This window comes from Fringilla coelebs (genome assembly GCF_963513975.1).
Source record: "Fringilla coelebs genome assembly, chromosome: 8".
NCBI lineage: Eukaryota > Metazoa > Chordata > Aves > Passeriformes > Fringillidae > Fringilla > Fringilla coelebs.
Window position 1 is genome coordinate 7168023 of NC_140066.1, and position 19643 is coordinate 7187665.

Sequence of the window (19643 nt, forward strand, 5' to 3'; positions counted from 1 at the left end):
GAACAAATAGAGGCAACTATCTGATGACGCAGAATAATGAGAGAGAAGAGCTGGATTTTGCTCAAGTAGCTTAAAAGAGGCAGTGGCATTGGAAGGATTATTAGGGTTGATAGAAGTGATGATTTGTTTGACCTAGTACCTGCCCTAAATGGTGGCCATCTCTTTGAATATGAATATCCCACTGAATATTTGCAGAACTCTACTTGAAACAAAACATATGTGTTCAGATCTTCTCTGGGTAGGGGAAGGCTGTTGAGTCAGAGCTGGGGGGAGGGATCAGATGTCATTAAGTGCTCTGAAAACATGCTCTCTCTTCAACTGGCAGGAGCATCTCAAAGTGATTGGATTTTTCTATGTATAGCTTTAATTAAAGGTCTGCGTTTCAATTAGTCTCTTGTTTTCCTGGCCTATAATGTCATATGTCTGTCAGAACATTTTGTTTTAAGCAGAAAGCTCACCTGTAAAGGCCCAGCCAGTACACTGCTCTGAGATATTTTTAGTAATAAATGAGGTGGGATTTTAAAAATTTATATGGGAATGAGGCATCCAGGTCCTAATGAAATTCACTTTGATGTCAGCATACAACCCATCAAGGAGCCTTCGAAGTGTCTCAAAGGGCAAAACATGGTAACTATGCTTCAAATTGATTTTCAAAGGTGGTCAACTCTGTCAGAACATTTTCAGATTTAAAAAATATTTTAAAATTGACATTTCCTGACTTCAGAAGTCCCCACAAGCTAAAGCTGGTTACACTCAGCCTGGTGCAGGTACCTATTCTTGTCAAATATTGTCTCTGTTAATGAGACAGGAACCTGGTTCCCCATGGGAAAACCTCTCTTTCCAAGTCTAACCTGATGAAATGATGGCTCTGCAACTGGGAGTGTGTGAGGAGACATCATTACTGACATTCCCTGGGAGCCCCTCTGCCCTTAATTTGCCTGACCCTTCCCTCCACTCCCCTTGCCTCTGCTTTGGGCAGGTTATCTGACCCTGTGGGTCACCTCCAGAATGATTTTCAAGCAGCATTACAGTAGGAGAGCAGCAGGTGACACCTGTGAGCTGTGCAGGCAAGATGGAGCAGCTGTCTGCAGGTTAATTGCTGGGAAGGGTCACAACCCGACTTCACTGCTGTGCTTTATCTGAGGGATAAAACAAAGTCCAAGCTGCTGCTGCTTGGCTTTTTCTGTGCTGCTTCAGAGGCTTTTGTAAGAAACAATGTATTTGACAAAGTTAAATGACACAGTAACTGAGAAATATATCTTTATTATTAGAATGTTTATATTCTAAAAACTTTTATCTGGGATTACAGTACAATCCAATTTCTTTCTAATTAACTAAACTGGCATTTGTTTAGCAAGTAAGTGTAAATTAGGCTTTGAAAAGTTTAAAAACATGCAACTTCTCTTACTCTTTTCCTCTTCTTCTCCCAAAAGGAAAACTTACAGTCAAGATTTTGGCATGATAAATAATAAAATAAACATCTCATTTGTGAACTAGTAGTTGCACTTAACTTTGGTGACTAACAGAGTAGATAGGCATTTAAAAATAAAAATATTCTTTCAGTGTCAAGTGGCTAAAGAAATGAATTAATATATTTTACTTCATTATCTTTCTAATGTTCACCTTCATTATTTTCAAAGAAGGTTCTTTTTTCAGGTGTGTGGAAGGAAGTGGGAAGTAATAGAAAAAACTGGTTCAATTTTTGCTTGCCTATAAAAGTTGTTGTAACACACAATCTGACCCAAGCCCATGCAGCACAATGAACAATTCCTTTTCACCACACACAATGCCTAGCATGAAGCCAAGTGTGGCCTTGTGACATAGTTAAATAAATATTGAAATATCATTACAACCTAAATACCTGAATTGGTTTTACACTGTGACTTTCTACTGAAACAGTGTTGAGAAACTTTTAAACATATATCTGATTGTTCCATATACACTATTTAAAATAAAAGTGAGGAATAATACTCTTTCTTCTCTCTGCTACTTTCTGGGACCTCTGTACACTGACAAATGTATGACATCTGTAGTTACCTGATCCTAGCTGACTGATGGGACATCTTCTGCTTTAAAAATATTGCAACTCAGGTGCTTATTGCAGCAGTAATCATAGTGATACACTGTCTTTTAATACTCAGTTCTGCTTACAGACATAGTTATAAAAAATGAAAAACATTTTTCACAAATCTTTGTACACATACTGTAAAAATCACTTTCCACATAAACAATTTACATCTGTTATGAGCATTTAAAAAATAAATCACATAGACCTGTGTCACCTATCCTTTCTTTTCCTTGAGAAAACAAATCTCATCAGTAACATCATCAGGATGTTCATATCTGTAAACATGGCATGAGGATTCATGTTACCAGAATACTGTACACACAAGTAATCTTGATAAATAATTTCTCTGATAAATAAGGATCCTTTTAATTGGCACAAACCAGTGTAAACACACACATTCGTGTTCTGCAGTCAACTCCAACTGCCTTGCACTTGGATTCTTAGCTCAAAGTCAGTGATCTCTCAGCCCTGTAAAGATTCTTCAGAGATAAAAATGTGAAGGATTTGGGTTATAACCATGGTTATTTGGGCCTCTTATGCCTGAGACCAAGCACAGAGATTGAACATAATGCCATGCAGTAACACACCGCTTTAGCCTGTCACTTGCTGCACCACAGCTGACAATCTGCTGCTGGCACTTGGCACTGAAATTCCTCCTCCGGCCCAATTTGGCCTGTGCGTGTCAGGGCAGCTCCTGGTCTCCTTGCTAAGGGACACCTCACAGGAGCCCAAACTTGTACCAAAGAGACAACGTGGCTGCTGGCAGGATCAAGTAGTTTGATGTATTTAATAAAAGATGGAAATGTGCTTATAGCCAAAAACCCAGGGTAGCAATCTAGTGCTGTAAACAGCCTTTGAGCAACTTTGAGTAGGCCTTTTGCATCTAAGTATGTCTGTTAGTCACTGATCTTACACCTACCTAAGCTGGAAGATTGAATATTTTGGTGCCGATTAAATGGATTCCTCTGAACTTCAGGAATAACACAGATGGAAAATAATTTACCAGTTGATTAGAGCATGCTGCCACTAAAATAATTAAACATACAGCCACAGTACTGCCCAGCAAGATAACTGCAGTCATTTAAAATAAGCTCTATAAATGACTAAATAAATAAATAAATACATGAATAAATAGAAAAACCTCCATGTAAACAGAATAAAATGTCACTTCTTTTATAGCGCCCAAAGAGGGAATGGCATAACTAAATAATATAAAACTTCCATATGTATATATTTCTATATATTATATCTGATATGTTTTGGCATGGCCAGATGGATAGTAAAAAGTAGGATGACTAACTTCATTCAATATTTGTTGTGTTGAAGCCAAGTTCCTGTGTTGCTGTATACTGCTCACCGTTCCTATAGCGGTTTGGCCTTCTTACCCATCTTTGATTTTGCACTCACTTTCCTGGCAGAGCAGACTGGTTCACCCTTCTTTTGTGCTCTCCATATTTCTCTTGGCCAATCAACAGGTTCATAGAAGCATTTCACTGGCTGCAAGCTGGCTTTTTCATCCTTTGCTTTTTTCAACAAGATCCTTCCTTTTTGAAAGGAATGAGGCTTTGCATCAGGGATGTTGTATGAAGCGTATTGACTTCCTCTGCTCCTGAAATTAATAATAGTGATTGTTAATAAGTATTATTCAGTCTTGCAAACTGACAGGTACCCAAAATATCCCAAACCCTTACAATTTTGAAAACAAAAACAGTTTTGTTTTACAGAATGAGGCTGCATGTTAAAAACAGAGTTCTAAGTTTAATTACATTTCTCAGTATTCAAAAGCATTCCTCACTAAAATAAGCCCTACGTGTGTTACTGGTGCACTCTTCATGTGTGTTCATCTGATTTCGATTCTGATCAGCATTCTGCTGATTTTGGAGTGCTGAGATCTTACTCAGGTCTATACTTGGTGATCTGTTGGGATTTTAAAGATCCACATGCTCATGTTCTGCAAAGAATGAACATCCCTTGGTCTTTGGAAGACCACACAGCACCAGTAAGAGTAGAAAGAAGGTGCAGGAGCTGTAGGGACTTCTGTGTGGAATCTCAGTGCTGCCCTGGACTGCACCCAGGCCCCAGGGAGCTACTGCTACAAATGGCCAATAGCTCAGGAAACTCCATGCTCTGCCTTTGTGCTGACCACCCATCCAGGGAAACTTTAAGCTTCCCTTTTAGGCTTTGATTTAAAACAGGAGAAGAAGAAAGGGGAATACAAAAACTGGTGGGAAGAAGGGTATGAAAGCTTAAAGGCCAAAGTAAGCTGAATTCTTTGTTCCTTCTATGATGGCTCAAACCCAGCAAGATTTGCAGAAATTGGTGAGCTCAGGTGGAGTGACAGCTAAGTGCCCAGTACTGCAAAGGCTGAACCATGCACTCTGAAATATTACATCAAAACTGCAGTTCCACAGTTTAGCTAAGATCATGATAGTCCCTTTTAACATAATCTTGAAATGTTTTACAGCAGATACATGTAGTGTAACAGCAGAACTATGAATGTAAGGCACCAGCTCATGTCTACCCAGCTCCTGTGACTGAAGAGCAGATGTGCTGATGTACAAGTTGATCTCTTAAGGGATCACACAGGGCTGTTTTCCATAGCCTGAAAACCATATATCTGTAGTATTACTTCTAGGACTTAAATCATATTGCACACTTGACAAAGCCAGTTGTGGAAAAAGCTGTGGTTACTGACATGTGTACAGTGTAAACCCTCCTGCTCTTGAGGAAGATGAGAAGTGTGTCATGGAAGTCTGTTGGTAGAAGGCTGTGAGGGCCACCTATCATTGTAGGAACTAAGCCTTACCTATGTAACAGCATTACCTGGTTGGCAGCTTTGCTAAGCAGATTTCACTAGGGGGAGGTTTAGGGGGGTGAAATGCTGTGCAGGTCTAAGCTGGAACTTGCAGGCACTGTGTCATCCTGGCTTGGTGCAGGCCTGGGCTCTGACCACTTGCTGGGGTTTAGGAATTACCTGTGTAAATGCACAGGTGTTGGTCACTCCAGTTTACCATCAATTCTTGGGTTCTGTTTTTTCCAGTCCATTACTTAGTTGTTGTTAAAAGATGCAGTGTTCTGTTTTTCTCAGATGTTGTTATGGTGAAGAAGCAACATCATTTATTCCCAAAGCATACACAGGCATTATTGCAGGTGATGCTAGGCAGTCCCCTGCTGCACTGAATGAAGCTACTAAAACCAGAAGGCCAAGGTCAATATCATCTCAGGGGCTACCTAAAGGGGCTAAACTGACTTAAATTGAACAACTTTATGGCAGAGAAGATGGATGTCTGTCCCCAGTTCAGAGTCAGGGTAAGAAAGTAGCTAAGATGGAGAAAGATGTAGGTCACTGCATGTGAAATGCAAAGCTGCCAGCTCCAGATGCAGGAAATGCTTTTTCACTGAAAGCACCAGCTCTGCAACATAAGTGACTGTAAAGAGTCTGAACTTCTCCTCACACGTATCCCTAATCTGTTGTGTTATGGAGAAGGACTTGTGGTGGTGCAACGGGAAAAAGTCCTAAACTTGTGTCCCCCACAAGGAAAGGCTGCCCTGAAGAAAGGCAGTGCCCTGACTGCCACTTGGCCAAGCAGCACGTGATGCTCCAAACCACCTGCTGGAACTCATGACCAAGTCACAAAGACATGGGAGACCAGCCCCAATTAGTTCTGCTGCTCCCAGGACAGCTGCTTGAGTAACCTGAGATTGTTAGTGCCCAAGCTTTGTCAGGGCACTAGTTTGGTGATATGATTGTTACTGTCAGTTAGGAAATGACAACTGTCTCTCTCCTACCTACAAATGTTAAAGATATTTTCAACTTCAATTTCATTTGTGTGAGCCAAAGAGATTCAACTCCTGTAGCTTTGCAATAGGCTATTACAGTCAGCAGGAAGGAGTAATTTGTTTAACAGAAAATTAGCATTCTTTGTTTTCTTTAGAGAATATCTGATTTTAGTTTAGTTTTAGCAGAAATCTGGTTTTCCTCAATTATATGACATAGAGACCATATACAAGTCCCAATCTATAAGGTAAAACGTAAAAACAGAAATGCAAGCATGTCAACTCAGTGCATTTAAGTTAAAAATAAAAGGAGATATACATACAGGCATCTGGGTTTCTTATTTAATGAAATGTCTGTAAACTGCAATGAAAACAAAACCAGGTTATTACTACTACATTTTCAAGTAATTAAAGTACAAGAATAAAATATAAACAATCTTTAAAATTGTATTTCCATTCTCACATGTTGAAACTAGAACATTCAGGAAAGAAACCAAAAAAGCCATCTCTTTTACAGATTACTACTTTTCCATCTTATGAACATGTTTTTAAAATTCATGATGTGTGAGTTGTTAGTGGTTAGATTTTTCCCATTATTTTTATTGTAACTATAATCAAAGTAAATTGCTAAAGAAGTGTGGGCTGAACAGAGATCTTTTACATTAGATTAAACAGTACGGATACAATGAGAAGTAATTATTGTGCTCAAGATAATTAATAAAGGCCAGTGGCTGAATAAGCTGTATGAAATTAACTTTCTCTCTGATCCTTTAATTTTTCAGTAATACATTTCCTTTACACATGTGGCTAGGAGACTCCAGCTACAAGGCTTTGGCTCTGCCAGACTTGCACTGAAGGGTGGAGGGCGAGGACACAAGCCTTTCTCTCCCCCTCCTGCAAATCCTGAGACCAGCTAGGGACAGCATAGCTGCAATGCCAGGCCAAATTTGCATGACTTCATTTTTTACAGCAGTTTGGTTCGCAGTGTGGAAACACTTTGTCTAGTCCCTCTTTTGGTGGGGGTCAGAAAAGGAGGTGTTTAATGCCAGCTCAGCTTAAATTGATTTTCTTATTAATACTAAATAGGTTCTTTGTATTGTGCTCTCATCAGAGCTGCTACACTGAGCTTTTGAATATCATTTAATGAAGTCACTGAGACAAGCAAGTCAGTTTTGGCATCTGAAAATTATTATATTTTCTTGTAAATGTTCCTTCTGTCCCTGGTATTGTCCACACTGTGCAGATGGATTTTTGCCCAGCCTGACTTTTCTTGTCATCTGTCTTGGTTGGTGTCTGGAGCCATCTCATGGTGTACTTTCCTGTACCTCCTGAAGGTCAGGATGGTCAATATGTGGATGGATGACCTTAGAGGAATGCTGAAGTCACCCAGAAAGCAGGGCAGTTGCCTTAAACATCAGAGCCCTCCCCAAGGGACACTGCTGAGCCTGGCATTATGATAAACACATCCAGAGCAAGAGAGATGATTTAATATTGAGGCCCATCTGTACAGTGCTCCATAATCTTCTCACAGATTCTGTCTGAGATGCCTGCACTGGATTTCAGCTCATCTACCTTTATTCAGGTCTTACCTAAAGCTTGTTGTCTTCCAAGTAGCTCTGGGAACATTTCCTTTCCACCACTGCATACCTGTTCAGTGCTGGGCCTTCTTCTCACATCCCAGGGTGAGCAACTACTTAGCACAAGCAGCATGGGGTACTCAGTTAAATTGAAATGTTCCTTGGAAGTCCTGTGCCTAAAACTTTTCATATAAATGTAATGCATTGTAGGAAAATACTGAGTTTAGGTATTAAAAATGAGGGCTATAAAAGAAATAATGTATTTTAAAAAATAATGTTCTTGAATTTCAAATCCATGGGATACAGGCCTGTGGGAATCCATTCACCATTTCTAAGAGTCCCATAATAGGTAACTACCAGAGGCAAGATGATTTGCCAGCAAGCTGATGTATTACCTATAGGGATCTATATCTTTCCTGAAAATCTTCAGGCATCCCAAAAAGACTGCCAAGTCACATTAAAAAAAGTGTTCATGGCAAAGGCAACAGCAGAAATAGCCAAACCTGGAAAAATTTTAAATACCTATCAAACATTTCATTACTCTCTGCTCTGCCTTTATCATCTTTGGCTGTTGCTGCTCTTATGTTCTCTGCTCCTTTCCCCTATGTAAATTGGCAGTTTAAAACACAAATAAAACACACCTAAAGAAACATTTCACAAATGCACATCTGCCTGCAGTAGTGCTTAGTCTGAGCCACTGAGCCCACCCATATTCCAAGTGCAGAGCTTTGGCTGCAGGGGGAGGGTGACAGCAAAGGGAAGGGCTCTGCTGGCTTACCACGTGCTCGCTGATGTCAGTGTGGTTGCACACCATCTGCTGGTTTTGGTAATATTCTAGCTGCCTTTCTGCCAGATCCACGCGCTGCAACAGGTTCTCGATGAAGTGCTGCAGCCTGGCTTTCCCCCGCACTTCTTTTTCTGCTGCTTCTTCCAGGAAGTGGTTGAAAGTAACAACTTCTCTGCAAGATGGAAACATTGCAAAGAGGCCACATTTAGATAACAGCAGCTCGCTGGTCTCACCATTGTCAAAAATTACTGGTGCTTCTCCAGTTTGCCATGGCAATAGCCTGTGGTGGCTAATTACTGTCCTCCACCATTGTCAGAAGATTTCAACTTTTTTGTGGACAAAGTGAAGATCTGGAAGCCCGAATGCTGAATTTAGGTTTATTAATTTAGGGCATTATTATTAATTTAGGGTAGTAGGTTTGGGGTGGGTTTTTTTCACATTATTTGGTGTCTTGGAATTAGTCTTTAATGGTCCACAGAGTAGAAATATGATTAAGCATCACATCTCAAGCTATGTGGAGACAGCTGTATCTGCTTTCTCTTTTTTTACTTAACCATGAGAATATTAGCTCTGAAACATGAAGAGAAACAGATGAACTCCCAAATTTATCTTTTCATTTCATCACAATCTAACAATGGTCTTAATGTTGCTGCTAGGGTGGTTTCTAACTCAAAAGAACTACTGTGGCCATTAAATTTAATTTTGACTGCATTACTACAAGTATGTCCAAGTGTGGTGTTAGGATCTGGAGCCAGAGGGAACATGGGAGATTAACAGATAATCTACAGATTATAGACGAAGGAGTACATGTGTGGGAAGAACAAGTTTTAGGTGAGGAGTTTGGGAATGTGTCTTGCCTGGTTACCCAACTGGAAGAAACAGAGAGCACCAGTGACTGTGAAAGCTCCCAGCTGAGCCACTGCTCATTTCTAAGTTCTCTGCATACTTACTATCAGTAATCAGGACACCACTTGGACCTCCAATATCAAAGGACTATTTGGGTGGAAGAAGTTTGGTTGTAGATTGAAGCATGTATTACAAAAGAAGACAAATCTGAACATGTAGGACTACCCTGGTTAATAAATGCCTGGATAAATATTTTTTACTCTGTCAGTGAAGCCATGTTAATTTTTGCTTTGTACAAAATGGGTGGGAGTTGAGAGAACTTGCCAAATGAAAAAGGGCATGATTGCTCAGTAGAAATACATTGCCTGAGGAAAAAGCATTTTATGTAGAAACTATGAAACAGTTTGTGGCAGAAATAACCTTTCAAAGCTTAGCTTGTTTATAACAAATCCAAAGTTTCTCTGCATTTCGTTGTTTTAACTCAACATAGTTGTAGTGAATTGGTTTAATGAAGTATAGTTGTTTCAACAGTGAGCTGCTTTGTGCTAAGAGTGGTCAGCCCTGGAAATTCACCACCTAGGATTCAGGCTGTGTCTGCCTGCTCCATACTACAGCAGAGTTCTGTTTGCATGGCTGATCTAATGGTAGGAATCAGGTAAAAACAAGCATGTATTGTTTGGATGAAGAAAATGGATAAATATTAGTTTATATTAACTCACCCATAAAATCTGGCTTAAGAAACAGAGGGGTAACTTGTTTATTAAGCTCAGCTAATCCATTTAATTTCAAGGCTCTGAACAGTTTTAGTGATTATTAGCTTGCCCAGAGCAACCTGATACTAGAGAGTCACTGAGGAACGCTTAGGGAGAAGCCAATCTAAACTCATTGAGGTAAATTTTAGGGCTTTATTGTCACCACACTGTGACTTCTTCAAGTTCATAACTTATTAACTTCACTTCATTAGCCAGTTCATATAATTTTGGGTTAACGTAGGAGCAACCTGAAGTCCTTACCATTTCATCAGGGTCCTCTTTTACAGGGGACAACAGGGAGCTCAAAAGGACAGCAACTCAGCAGGTTGGCTCCAAATTCCTCTCCTTTTGGGTAAGAAAGAGCTGTGAACAGCCTGGCAGGCTGCTGACCCTCCAGTGGGAAGGTGGGAGAGTGGGGAGCTGCCAGCCTGGACACCAGGATGTCCCTCCCAGGGAGTCAGTCAGCTTCTGAGTTTTGCCGCAGCAGGAGGCCACAAACACGAGTAACTGGCATTTTTTTAAAAGGGTGATAGTTTCAAGAATGCTAACATTTGTAATTATCTCAGCAAAGGTAATTAGTAAGAATTCATTAGTTGCCTGTTCTAAGGCACAAAAAATCACCAACAGATTTTCCTTTCCTACAAATGTCTCATTAATATACCATAAGGAGGCCAGGGGAGAGCAGATTTTTTTCAGGAAGATCTAGATGATTATCAGGAGGAGAAAAGACTCATAATGTCAATAAATTCCCTAGTATTGTCCTTGCTTTCTAGACTGAAGATAACTTGGCATCCTACATGCCATTATTTGTAAGAACTGTTATTAGCAGCAATAATAGCATATCCATAACTTCTCTCTGTTTAGCTGCCTTTGTACAGCCTATGAACCTACCTTTAATAACTTTAATCTAAACATTTTCCTTTGGGCTGAAACGCACTCTGTAAATTTCCTTTGGAAAGCCAGGAGCCAGAACACACCCACACACTAGGGCTCTGTCACACACCTTGCACTGATAAGCAGCACTTCTGTTAGTTCAGCTACTTTCTTTGTTTTCACTTCATTCTCATCCCTCAGAAGAACAAGATCAAGCCCTGAGGAGTGACTGCTAATAAGTCTCTCTACTTGCTCCAACACTTCCACTTCTTCCTCAGAGAGCTCACTCCTTGCCCAGCTATGCCTCCGTTACCTGAAGGGAGTTCCCAGAAGAATTTTTAGCCTCCTCCCACAGTGAACAATAGGGAAATGGTTCAAAGAACTCATGTAGCTTCCTGCAGCTGCTGTTTATCTGTCTAATTGCCCTTCTTGTCGCTTGTAGTTTGTCCAGACTTTTTCTTAACCATACTGATGACCCTTTCCCTTCAATTTTATTTCTGGATACAAATTTTAGAGGATTATATGACAGAATTCTTGTCTTTCACTCTCTATTCTCATGCTTGTGGAAAGATAGATGTTCACAGAGGTCTGACATTGCCCTTCATGAAGTCAGGGGTAAGCTGAAGCCATGAATATTGTGGGGCCCATGTGGTAGAGGCACAGCAGCATAGGCCCACTGGGCTCTGTGTCTTGACAGCACAGCCTTGTGAGCAGCATTCACCTGAAACAGGAACAACTTTGTTAAAGCCTGGCTCAGACCTGAGGTGTTGCCCTTTCTAACAAGAGGTCTCTGCTACCCTGCATTGACTATTCTACATCTGGAGCACTTCTGTTATACTGAGGAAAGGTTACATGGAGTTATTAACTCCCCCTGAGAGCTCCTCTGCTCTCAGCATCATCTCTTTACTGCTCTGCTCTGTTCCTCTGCCCAGCAGATCCTGCCCCCTTCCACCCAGCTCTGCACCCTGGCACCTGCTTATAGGGTTAAGCAACAGATCCTGACACTACATGTTCTGAGTGGTGTAGATGATGCTCAATGCACCCTAGATCTCTTAAATTTCTGTAATCTCATCTGTTCATAGTTTACTATACCAACACTAAGGTATACTGTATGCAAAATGTTTACAGGGCCTGTGACTGGGCAGCAGGGAGAAAAGTGGATTTCTTGCTTTGTCCTGGAGGAATGCTCTGTCAGATGAAACCTTTCAGGATGAGGGAATTGCTCCTGCTGCCTGGAGAGCAGGGGGTGTATTGCGCTGCCAGCAGCAGGGTGAGGCAAGTGAGAGGGAAAAGACAAGGGGGATGCAACCTGGGAGGTGTCCAAGAGGAGCAGGAGATGCCTGTACTGCCAGAGTGCCAGAAAGGAGTTCTTCGAGAGCCAGAGGAGTCCAGGGGAAATTTACTGCAGTACAGCAGGCACCTCAAAGGTTCAGCTGAAAAAACAAGTGCAGGGGGAAGAACTCACTGTAAGTAAGAAAGGCTTGCTGCCAAAGCTTTTATTTTAATCTGACTCTGCCAGGCAGTTCACCTGTTACAGTTAACTAGACTTAAGTAGTTTGGCATTTTGCATCCCAACTGCAGCCTAGCCCAAAAACTTCTTTATGGAGGCTGTTACCATGAAACAACTTGAGATGTGGTAAATAAAGTTATAAATCATAGGCTGACTAGGTGACATTTATTCTTCTGCCTTTACCACTGGATTATTCAGCGCTCCTTTAGGATGAGTGAGCTGCAGTTCTTGTTTACTGGAGCAGTTGCCAGCACAGGGATCCTGGGAGATGCTCAGTGTTTGTATGACTTTCAACAGCTAAGAGTGACATACACTGACTAAATGCAGAGGGGGCGACAGCTCCAGCTCCTTAACACCTGACAAGAAGGGCTAATGAGTTCTCACATTGCAACCAAGCCCTCCCACAGATGCATAGCACTGGCTCCAGGACTGTGGACATCAACACTGACACCTGCAGCTGCTCTGGAGGTGGAGATAAGCAAGAGGCTCCATGCAGGTTTTGCATCCAATATCAAATCACTTTAGAGAATCACATTTAGCATATCTCTGTCTAAAATCAATAGAAAACCAAACCATTATTTTACCTGAAGGTGGGAAAATTCCTACCACCGTAAGTAGTAAAGTGATTTACTTCTCAAAATATTTAATATGAATATTCATTAAGTATTAATGCCACTGACCTTATCCATCACCCAACTGGTGTTTTTGCCTGAAGGCTGCTGTTATTCATTAGGTTGCGGTTTCACATTACTACACCACTAAAAGTACATTTGATTTAAGAGATTCACACCTCCTCCCTCAGAAAATTATTGTACCCATTCAGTGGGCTGTGTTCTAGACCAAGCCCTGATTTTACTGAAGTGACACTGAAGATTTTAAGCTTTATTTCACAGAGCCATTCTGTGGGACAGTCATGCTGGGCTTAAACCTGTGGAGCTGCATGGGGGGGAGTAATCTCATGAGTAGGAAGATGAAAGAAAACAGGAAAGAGGGAGCAGGATTACCTAAAACTGAGGGTGGAAGAACAATGTGTAATTGTAGTTGTACTCTGCTTAAAGCAAATCAAAACTGTTTTGTGGTACAACTGAAGCCCCTTTTAAAAGGAAAGCTGTTTTAAAGCACAAATTGCAGTGATCTCTAAAAGCCAACTCTTAATGCCATTGTCAAGATGTTATCTGCACAGATAATTTCATTAATTGCAAACTTAACGTGAAGCCACTGGCAAGAATAACTACTGCCCACAACAGCTATTCTGAATTAATCCTTGCATTCCAGGCTATGTCAGAGCAGAGACATGACCAGTCTCAAAACAAATGCATTAGACTGGTTAGAGACATTACTGTCAGAGATACGGCAAGGTAAACAGCTTCACTTTTTAAGTTAGCATTGAAGGTAGATTCCAGCCAAAGACCATCCCTTCTTACCCTGCTCAAACTTACTGAAAATCAAATTCTACCAGTTTCAATTTTCTTACATAACATCCAGAAACAAGTCTCTCAGTGTCCCCTAGCAGTTAAGTTCATAGCTGTTTTTGTTTCAATGGTTTTCTTGATATCTTATTCAACAAAGTCTTATGCCCTTTGGGTACACTTCTGTGTTATCTTTAAGATCACAGCGCTCACTCTGAGTTGCATTCTCCTTCATCAAACATGGAAAATCCTTTCAGGGCACATTTTCTAATTAAATAATTCCTTTGCTCAGCAGCTCTGTGCTTAGAGTCATACTATTTCAGCTATGTATTAGTATAGTCAGTGTTGTACCTCCAGCTGTCCTACCCCTCAACAGAGGGCCTCACGCCAGTATCAGCACATACTTGCATGCATTTTGGCACTACAGTTTTTGTAAGGAAACAAAGAAAATTTAACTAAAAAAGTATCTTCACTTCATTGCTGCTTTTGTTGGACTGCTAAAGGCCTTATTTAAAACAAACAAAAAATAATTAACTGACAAGTCTAAAGAAATAACCCCACTGATCCTACAAGCTCTTCAAATGGGCAGCCCTGTTCCAGCTGATGGTCTAAACTAACACTCAGATGTTTCAGGGAAGGCGTTTTCTTTTTTCTGCTGCTAAGATGAAAAGATTTTCAGCTACACGAGCTCAATACCAATGCTAATTTTAGGAAAAGTTATCCATATTCACAAGATTGCTTATGGAAAAAAAATCCAAAGAAACTGATTAAAGCATTTATTTCTGAAGGTCAGCAAGTATCAAAGCAGTCCCTAAGGGACGCCTTTGACTTTCCACAATCTGAAGTGAGAACTACTTCTGCAATTTCCATTATGCAGTCTTGTCTGGCTTTCTAATCATCTGGACTTCTTCCAGAAATCAAAGCCAAAGTTGAGATCCTCCTTTTTTGAAGGGCAATGTCTTCTTAGCACACCAAGTAAGTTATGAACACACAAAAGACTGAATATATAGACAGGTCTCAGAGTTTACCAACAGCCCATGAGAAAGCCAGACAAGTGCCACTGTTGTTACCAAAGTCATAAACTTTTTTTTCTGCTACAGCACATCAACCCTGCTGCTGGAATAAAGCTAAATGTCCCAGGCATTTTTAGAGAATCAACTCTGAAAAGCTGCTCTAGAACTATCAGTCCTGCTCTTACAAAGCATTTTTTATACCTACCTTCCTTCTCAATTTGCTAATTATACAATGTCTTTCAATTGGAAAGACAAACAGTGCATTTTTCTATGGCACTATCCCATGTTATCCCTCAAGATGGGAAATGAAGGAATCATCTAAATGAGAAAAAACCCAACATGCTTCCAGTTTTTCCTAAGTGAATTCAACCTATTCTTTCACCCTGCCTACCCTCCCAGTGTCCTCAGAGTTACTTCAGAGGCAATGCTGTGGGGCTGGGCACAGATACAGGCAATAACATATTCTGACTGCCCTCTTCCCCCTTGGTAGTCAGGGCTGGTATTCTTCCATCCTATCCACTACCATGCATTACACACATTTACCTTTAGAAATTAACACACTACTGTGTAAGAGCTGTTCACTTGATCCTATTGCTGCACTCGCTTTCAAGTCTTTTTGTTGAAAGTGGAAGCAAAACCCTAAAGAGCAATACTCTCTGAGTACTCTGTGAAGTCTCTTGTGCAGCTGCCTCTTTTGGTTAGTGTTTCTAGCCAAGTAACCTTCAGCCTTCCCTGTAACATCAACTTAGGAGCTACCTCATCATTTGCTTATGCATTCACCCTCCTCCTTTCAAGACAAGATTTCTAACAGCAATCATCTGAGCTCCTGCCCCTTTCCTGAGCCTGGCAATGCCCTAGTATGAAGGACAATGTTTTCCCACTTCTCCTCATTCTGTATTCAGTCTTTTCTAGCCTCAGAACACCAGCCTGACAGTGCTGTTGGTAAGTAGTCTGCCAAAGAGCATGTGGCCTCTTCCTTGTTCCTTTTCCTAATACAATTAAAAATCACAACTTCAGCTGTCTTTTTCTTTTCAAAGATCAGTGTCCTTTGCCATGCTCCCATATCATACCCATTCCTTCTACACAGATGACTCAGTTGCCCCTTTTCTCTTTCCCTCAAGGTCTTTTCTTCTTCTACAGCATTGCAGAACTTTGGGTTTGTTCCACTGAATGGTTTCTTTCTCCCAACAGTCATTTTTTTTCCTTTTAGAATCCTAGTCTTGATTTTTAGAACACAATCTGCCTTTAATTTGGGGTAAGATTCAAGACACTTAACTTGAGATATCTGAAATTCTGCATCTAGCCTAAGACAGCTGCTTACCTGAGGTCTCCTGGTAGTCTGCAGAGGGAAGAAGGACCTTCACAGAGCAATCCCTCCCGCTCTAAGACACTTTTCTAGAGGAAATAGGATGACTCACACTGTGAAAGAGCCCAGGAGGGCAGTCTGACTAGATGGGAATATCAAAACTGCTTGAAACTATGTTATCTTCATGGCTTCCCCTCCAGCCTCCAGTGTGCTTTTAAATCTGCCTCGGTTATACTATTCAGCTTCAGCTTCACCTTAAGTCTTTCAGTCTTCTCTTCCATGAGGATCACCTCATACTTTAAAATCAGAGGTTCTGCTGAATATCCCTTCAAGGAATATCTGAGAGGCTCAAATCCCACCACCTTTATGTATCCCCTCTTCTGGAAAATCTATAGCTCTGCTTCAAGATAGATGGCTCCTACTGATGTGGGAGCCATCCTCATCTTTTCTTTCTTGTCCTTAGACTACAGGAAGGAATGATGAAAGCCCTCCAAACTTCCTACACTGAACTCCTACACCACCTTCCTTATTTCTTGTAAGATCAGTGTCATGGCAACTACCACTTCTCATCTTCCTTTTGTAAGCTGATGAATTGGTTTAGAGGCATACCATTACCAAGGCTCTTTATTTCTATTTCTCTAAAATAAGTTGTGTTGCTCTGAAAAGCCTGAAAGGTTTCAGCAAGTGCTGAATAAACTAAGTCGTTCATGTATAAATTATATATCAGCTATCACTACATTTTTAATGGATGCATCATGAATGTATTTTTAGATGGCTTAGGTTAGTCAGAACTCTGGCATCTGCTTCCCAATCCCATATAAGTGACTCCTGTTCCACAGTTCTGTGTCCATCTAAAACACTAGACATGAACTACTTGGACATGGCCTTTTCAACACTGTCTCCAGTAAAGCTTCATTGATGCACAGGAGACTGTGGCACTCCACAGGGTGACCATGGTGAGACGGCTTAAGGGAAAAGGTGCTACTAGGTATTCTTGCATACTTCATCCTGACTTATTCACCCATCTCTTCTTAAAAAGCCAATGCATTAAAGGTGGCAGTGTAAATCACATTACATGCTGAGGAGAGCTTCTACTTGCCCCTACCCCCATGAAACCAGAGGCACAACACGGCATTTGAAAGTGTAGAAGTTAGTCACTGGGTAGCCAAGCGTGAAAGCCACCTGCTCAGGGAGCTGTCCCCGGCCCTGTTAGTCACTGGGGAGCCAAGTGTGAAAGCCACCTGCTCAGGGAGCTGTCCCCGGCCCTGTTAGTCACTGGGGAGCCAAGTGTGAAAGCCACCTGCTCAGGGAGCTGTCCACTGCCTTGCAGGGGACATGGTCACATGGGCTATAACTCTAGCAATATAGTGATCTGAAGCGGTGAGCTCCAGGCCCTTTCATAATCAGCAAGCAACTGAGCCATTCCCTCTCTTCTCCCCCAAAGGCTGTCACTCACGCAGGAGCTGGCCAGCCCTCGCCAAGCCATCGGCACTCGCCTCCCCACTTACTCCTCTTTCCGGTGAAGCTCCTCCTCGGACTCGCTGAGCCGCTGCTTCAAGGCTGCGATCATCTCCACCGCCACATCCACCTGCCTGCTCAGGGCCCGCTCTCGCCGCTGCACCTCCTGCTTCTTCTGGGACAGCTGCACGAACGCTGCCCGCACCTCCAGCAGCTCCGCCGTCTTCTGGGACAGCTCTTTGGTAAGCTTGTCGATCCGCTTCTCGATCGTTTTGTCCACGGCCTCTACCATCCTGTTAAACTTTTCTCTGACGTGTGCCTCGAAGGAGGCTTTGGAATCAGCGGCCGAGAGGCCGGGTTTGGAAACCTCGCTGGGAGACTCAGCCGACACATAGTTGGCCAGGTAGGATCCGGGCCGCTCGGCTGCCAGCTCCCGCGGCTGCTCGCCCTTGCCGCTCCCGCAGGACGCGCCGCCCAAGTTCAGGTAGGGCCCCGCGGGCTGCGCGGCAACGCCGCCGGGGCTGCCCGGGCTGCCCTGCGCTGCGGGCTCCGGCGGAGACACCAGCTCCGCGTCCTTCAGCGGGGAGAACAGGCTGCTCCTGGCCAGGAGGCTGCTCTCCTGGAAGCTGTGGCTGTACTCCAGGTGCACCCGCAGCGAGGAGAGGCTCCGGAACCTGGTGTGGTCGCCGCATCGCGGGCAGCGGAAGGGGAGGCTGACGCCGCCGAGCGGCTCCGGCCAGGGGTGCCCGCCTTCATCCCGGGCTGTCTGTTGCATTCCTCGCCGGAGGGAACGGCCCGCGTCCGCGCCCCACGGGAAACTTGGGAAACTTTCCCGGCGATTCCTCAGGGGTACCGCGCCATCTCCGCCCGGGGACGCGCCCACCCGGCGCGGCGCTCCAGCCGCACGGCCCCGCCGGCTCCGCTCGCCTCGGCGCGGCTGCGCTCGCCTCGGCCTCCGCCCGGGCCTTGCCGGAGCGGAGCGGCGCCGGGCCCCGGCTCGGCGCGGGCCTCGGCCGCCCGCAAGGTCGCCGCACTCACCCGACTTGTTGCTGGTGGCGGCAGCGGGGCGGCGTTTTCAGCAGAGCCGTAAATCAGCCCGCGGGGCGGGGCGGGCGGGGCGAGGATGCAGAGCGGGGAGCGGCGGGGACGCGGGGATGCGGAGCCGGGAGCGGCGGGGATGCGGAGGGGCGGGGATGCCCGCCGGGGGGTGCTGCGGGCGGCCGTGGGTGTCAGCAGCCGACGGGAGCACGATCTCGGGACCGGAGTCGCTCCCCTCGCCGGAGCGACCTCCTCCTGACCCGCCTGCCGTGAGCACCTGGCCGGGGGCGTTCGCGGGGCTTTGCGGGGTCCTGTCAACACAGCAAAGCATTGAGTGAGCTGCGCGGGGTGATGCTGAAGGATAACGCAATTTAAAGCACTTAAGCATCAAGACAGGACTGGCACATGCAAATAAGTATAATCTGGCCTTGGCTTTCAGGCGTATTCAGGGCTTTTTGGCTACTTAATATCCAGTAAGTTTTGTAGTGTTTTTAGTTTGTTCACTTAGGGTTTTTTTTTTAATATGACCCCAATTGAGTCTCAATATTTAGGGAAGGGAAGCAGTAATTGTAGTACTCCCATTTAGAGTATGACAAATGGATGTCATAGACATACAGAACGGTTTGGGTTGACCTTCAGAGGCCTTCTAGTCCAATCCTCCTGCAATAAGCAGAAATATCTTCAACTAGATCAGGCTGCTCAGAGCCCGGTCCAATGTGACCTTGAATATTTCCAAGGATGGGGCATCCACAACATCTCTCGGAACCTGTCCCAGTGTTGCACTGCTCTAATTGCACAAAATTTCTTCCTTAGATCTAGTCTAAATCTACTTTGGGTCTAAACCCATGTGATTGATGTTAGAGAACCTTGATAATAAGCCCTCTGAATAGGGAGATGTGCTTCTCAACATTTTTTATGCCACAGATGTGGCATAAAACATGAGCAAGGCTGATTGTAGAGTAGCAGCCTTTTTGAGGTAATAGTGAAATATTGCTCTTCCTAAACCTAGTCCTTGAGGCCATACTGATAATTTGCTGCAGGTTTTTTTTTTTATTACTGTGGGAGTACTGCAGTAAAGTTTAATTCTGTACTATTATGTCCGTTCCTTGAGCACAATATACAGGCAGAGTCTTAAACACTGAGAAAATCTGAGCACATTGATAGATACCTTCGATGTGATTAAGACATTCCCAGTAAATTATTCACCAGATGGTACATCAAAGGAAGTT

General features: G+C 43.2%; 1 protein-coding gene across 1 annotated transcript; it reads right to left on the reverse strand.

Moving 5' to 3' along the window:
* Nucleotides 1-2110: 2110 nt before the first annotated feature.
* ZNF365 (zinc finger protein 365) lies at nt 2111-18400 on the reverse strand. Its single transcript, XM_084210250.1, has 4 exons — nt 17427-18400; nt 8201-8381; nt 6169-6206; nt 2111-3677 (listed from the first exon to the last, which is right to left on the reverse strand). Exons 1-4 carry the CDS (start codon nt 18149-18151, stop codon nt 3431-3433), a joined length of 1191 nt encoding a protein of 396 aa, XP_084066376.1. The 5' UTR covers nt 18152-18400; the 3' UTR covers nt 2111-3430.
* Nucleotides 18401-19643: the final 1243 nt, after the last annotated feature.

What these genes read in the sequence shown, in the direction of transcription:
- ZNF365 (XM_084210250.1), bottom strand. Translation starts at nt 18,151, where the DNA reads ATGCAACAGACAGCCCGGGATGAAGGCGGGCACCCCTGGCCGGAGCCG. An exon ending in GAGCTTCACCGGAAAGAGGA is followed by an intron (nt 8,382 to 17,426) that starts GTAAGTGGGGAG and finishes TCCATCTTGCAG; the next exon opens with AGAAGTTGTTACTTTCAACC. An exon ending in CTGACATCAGCGAGCACGTG is followed by an intron (nt 6,207 to 8,200) that starts GTAAGCCAGCAG and finishes TTTTCATTGCAG; the next exon opens with TTTACAGACATTTCATTAAA.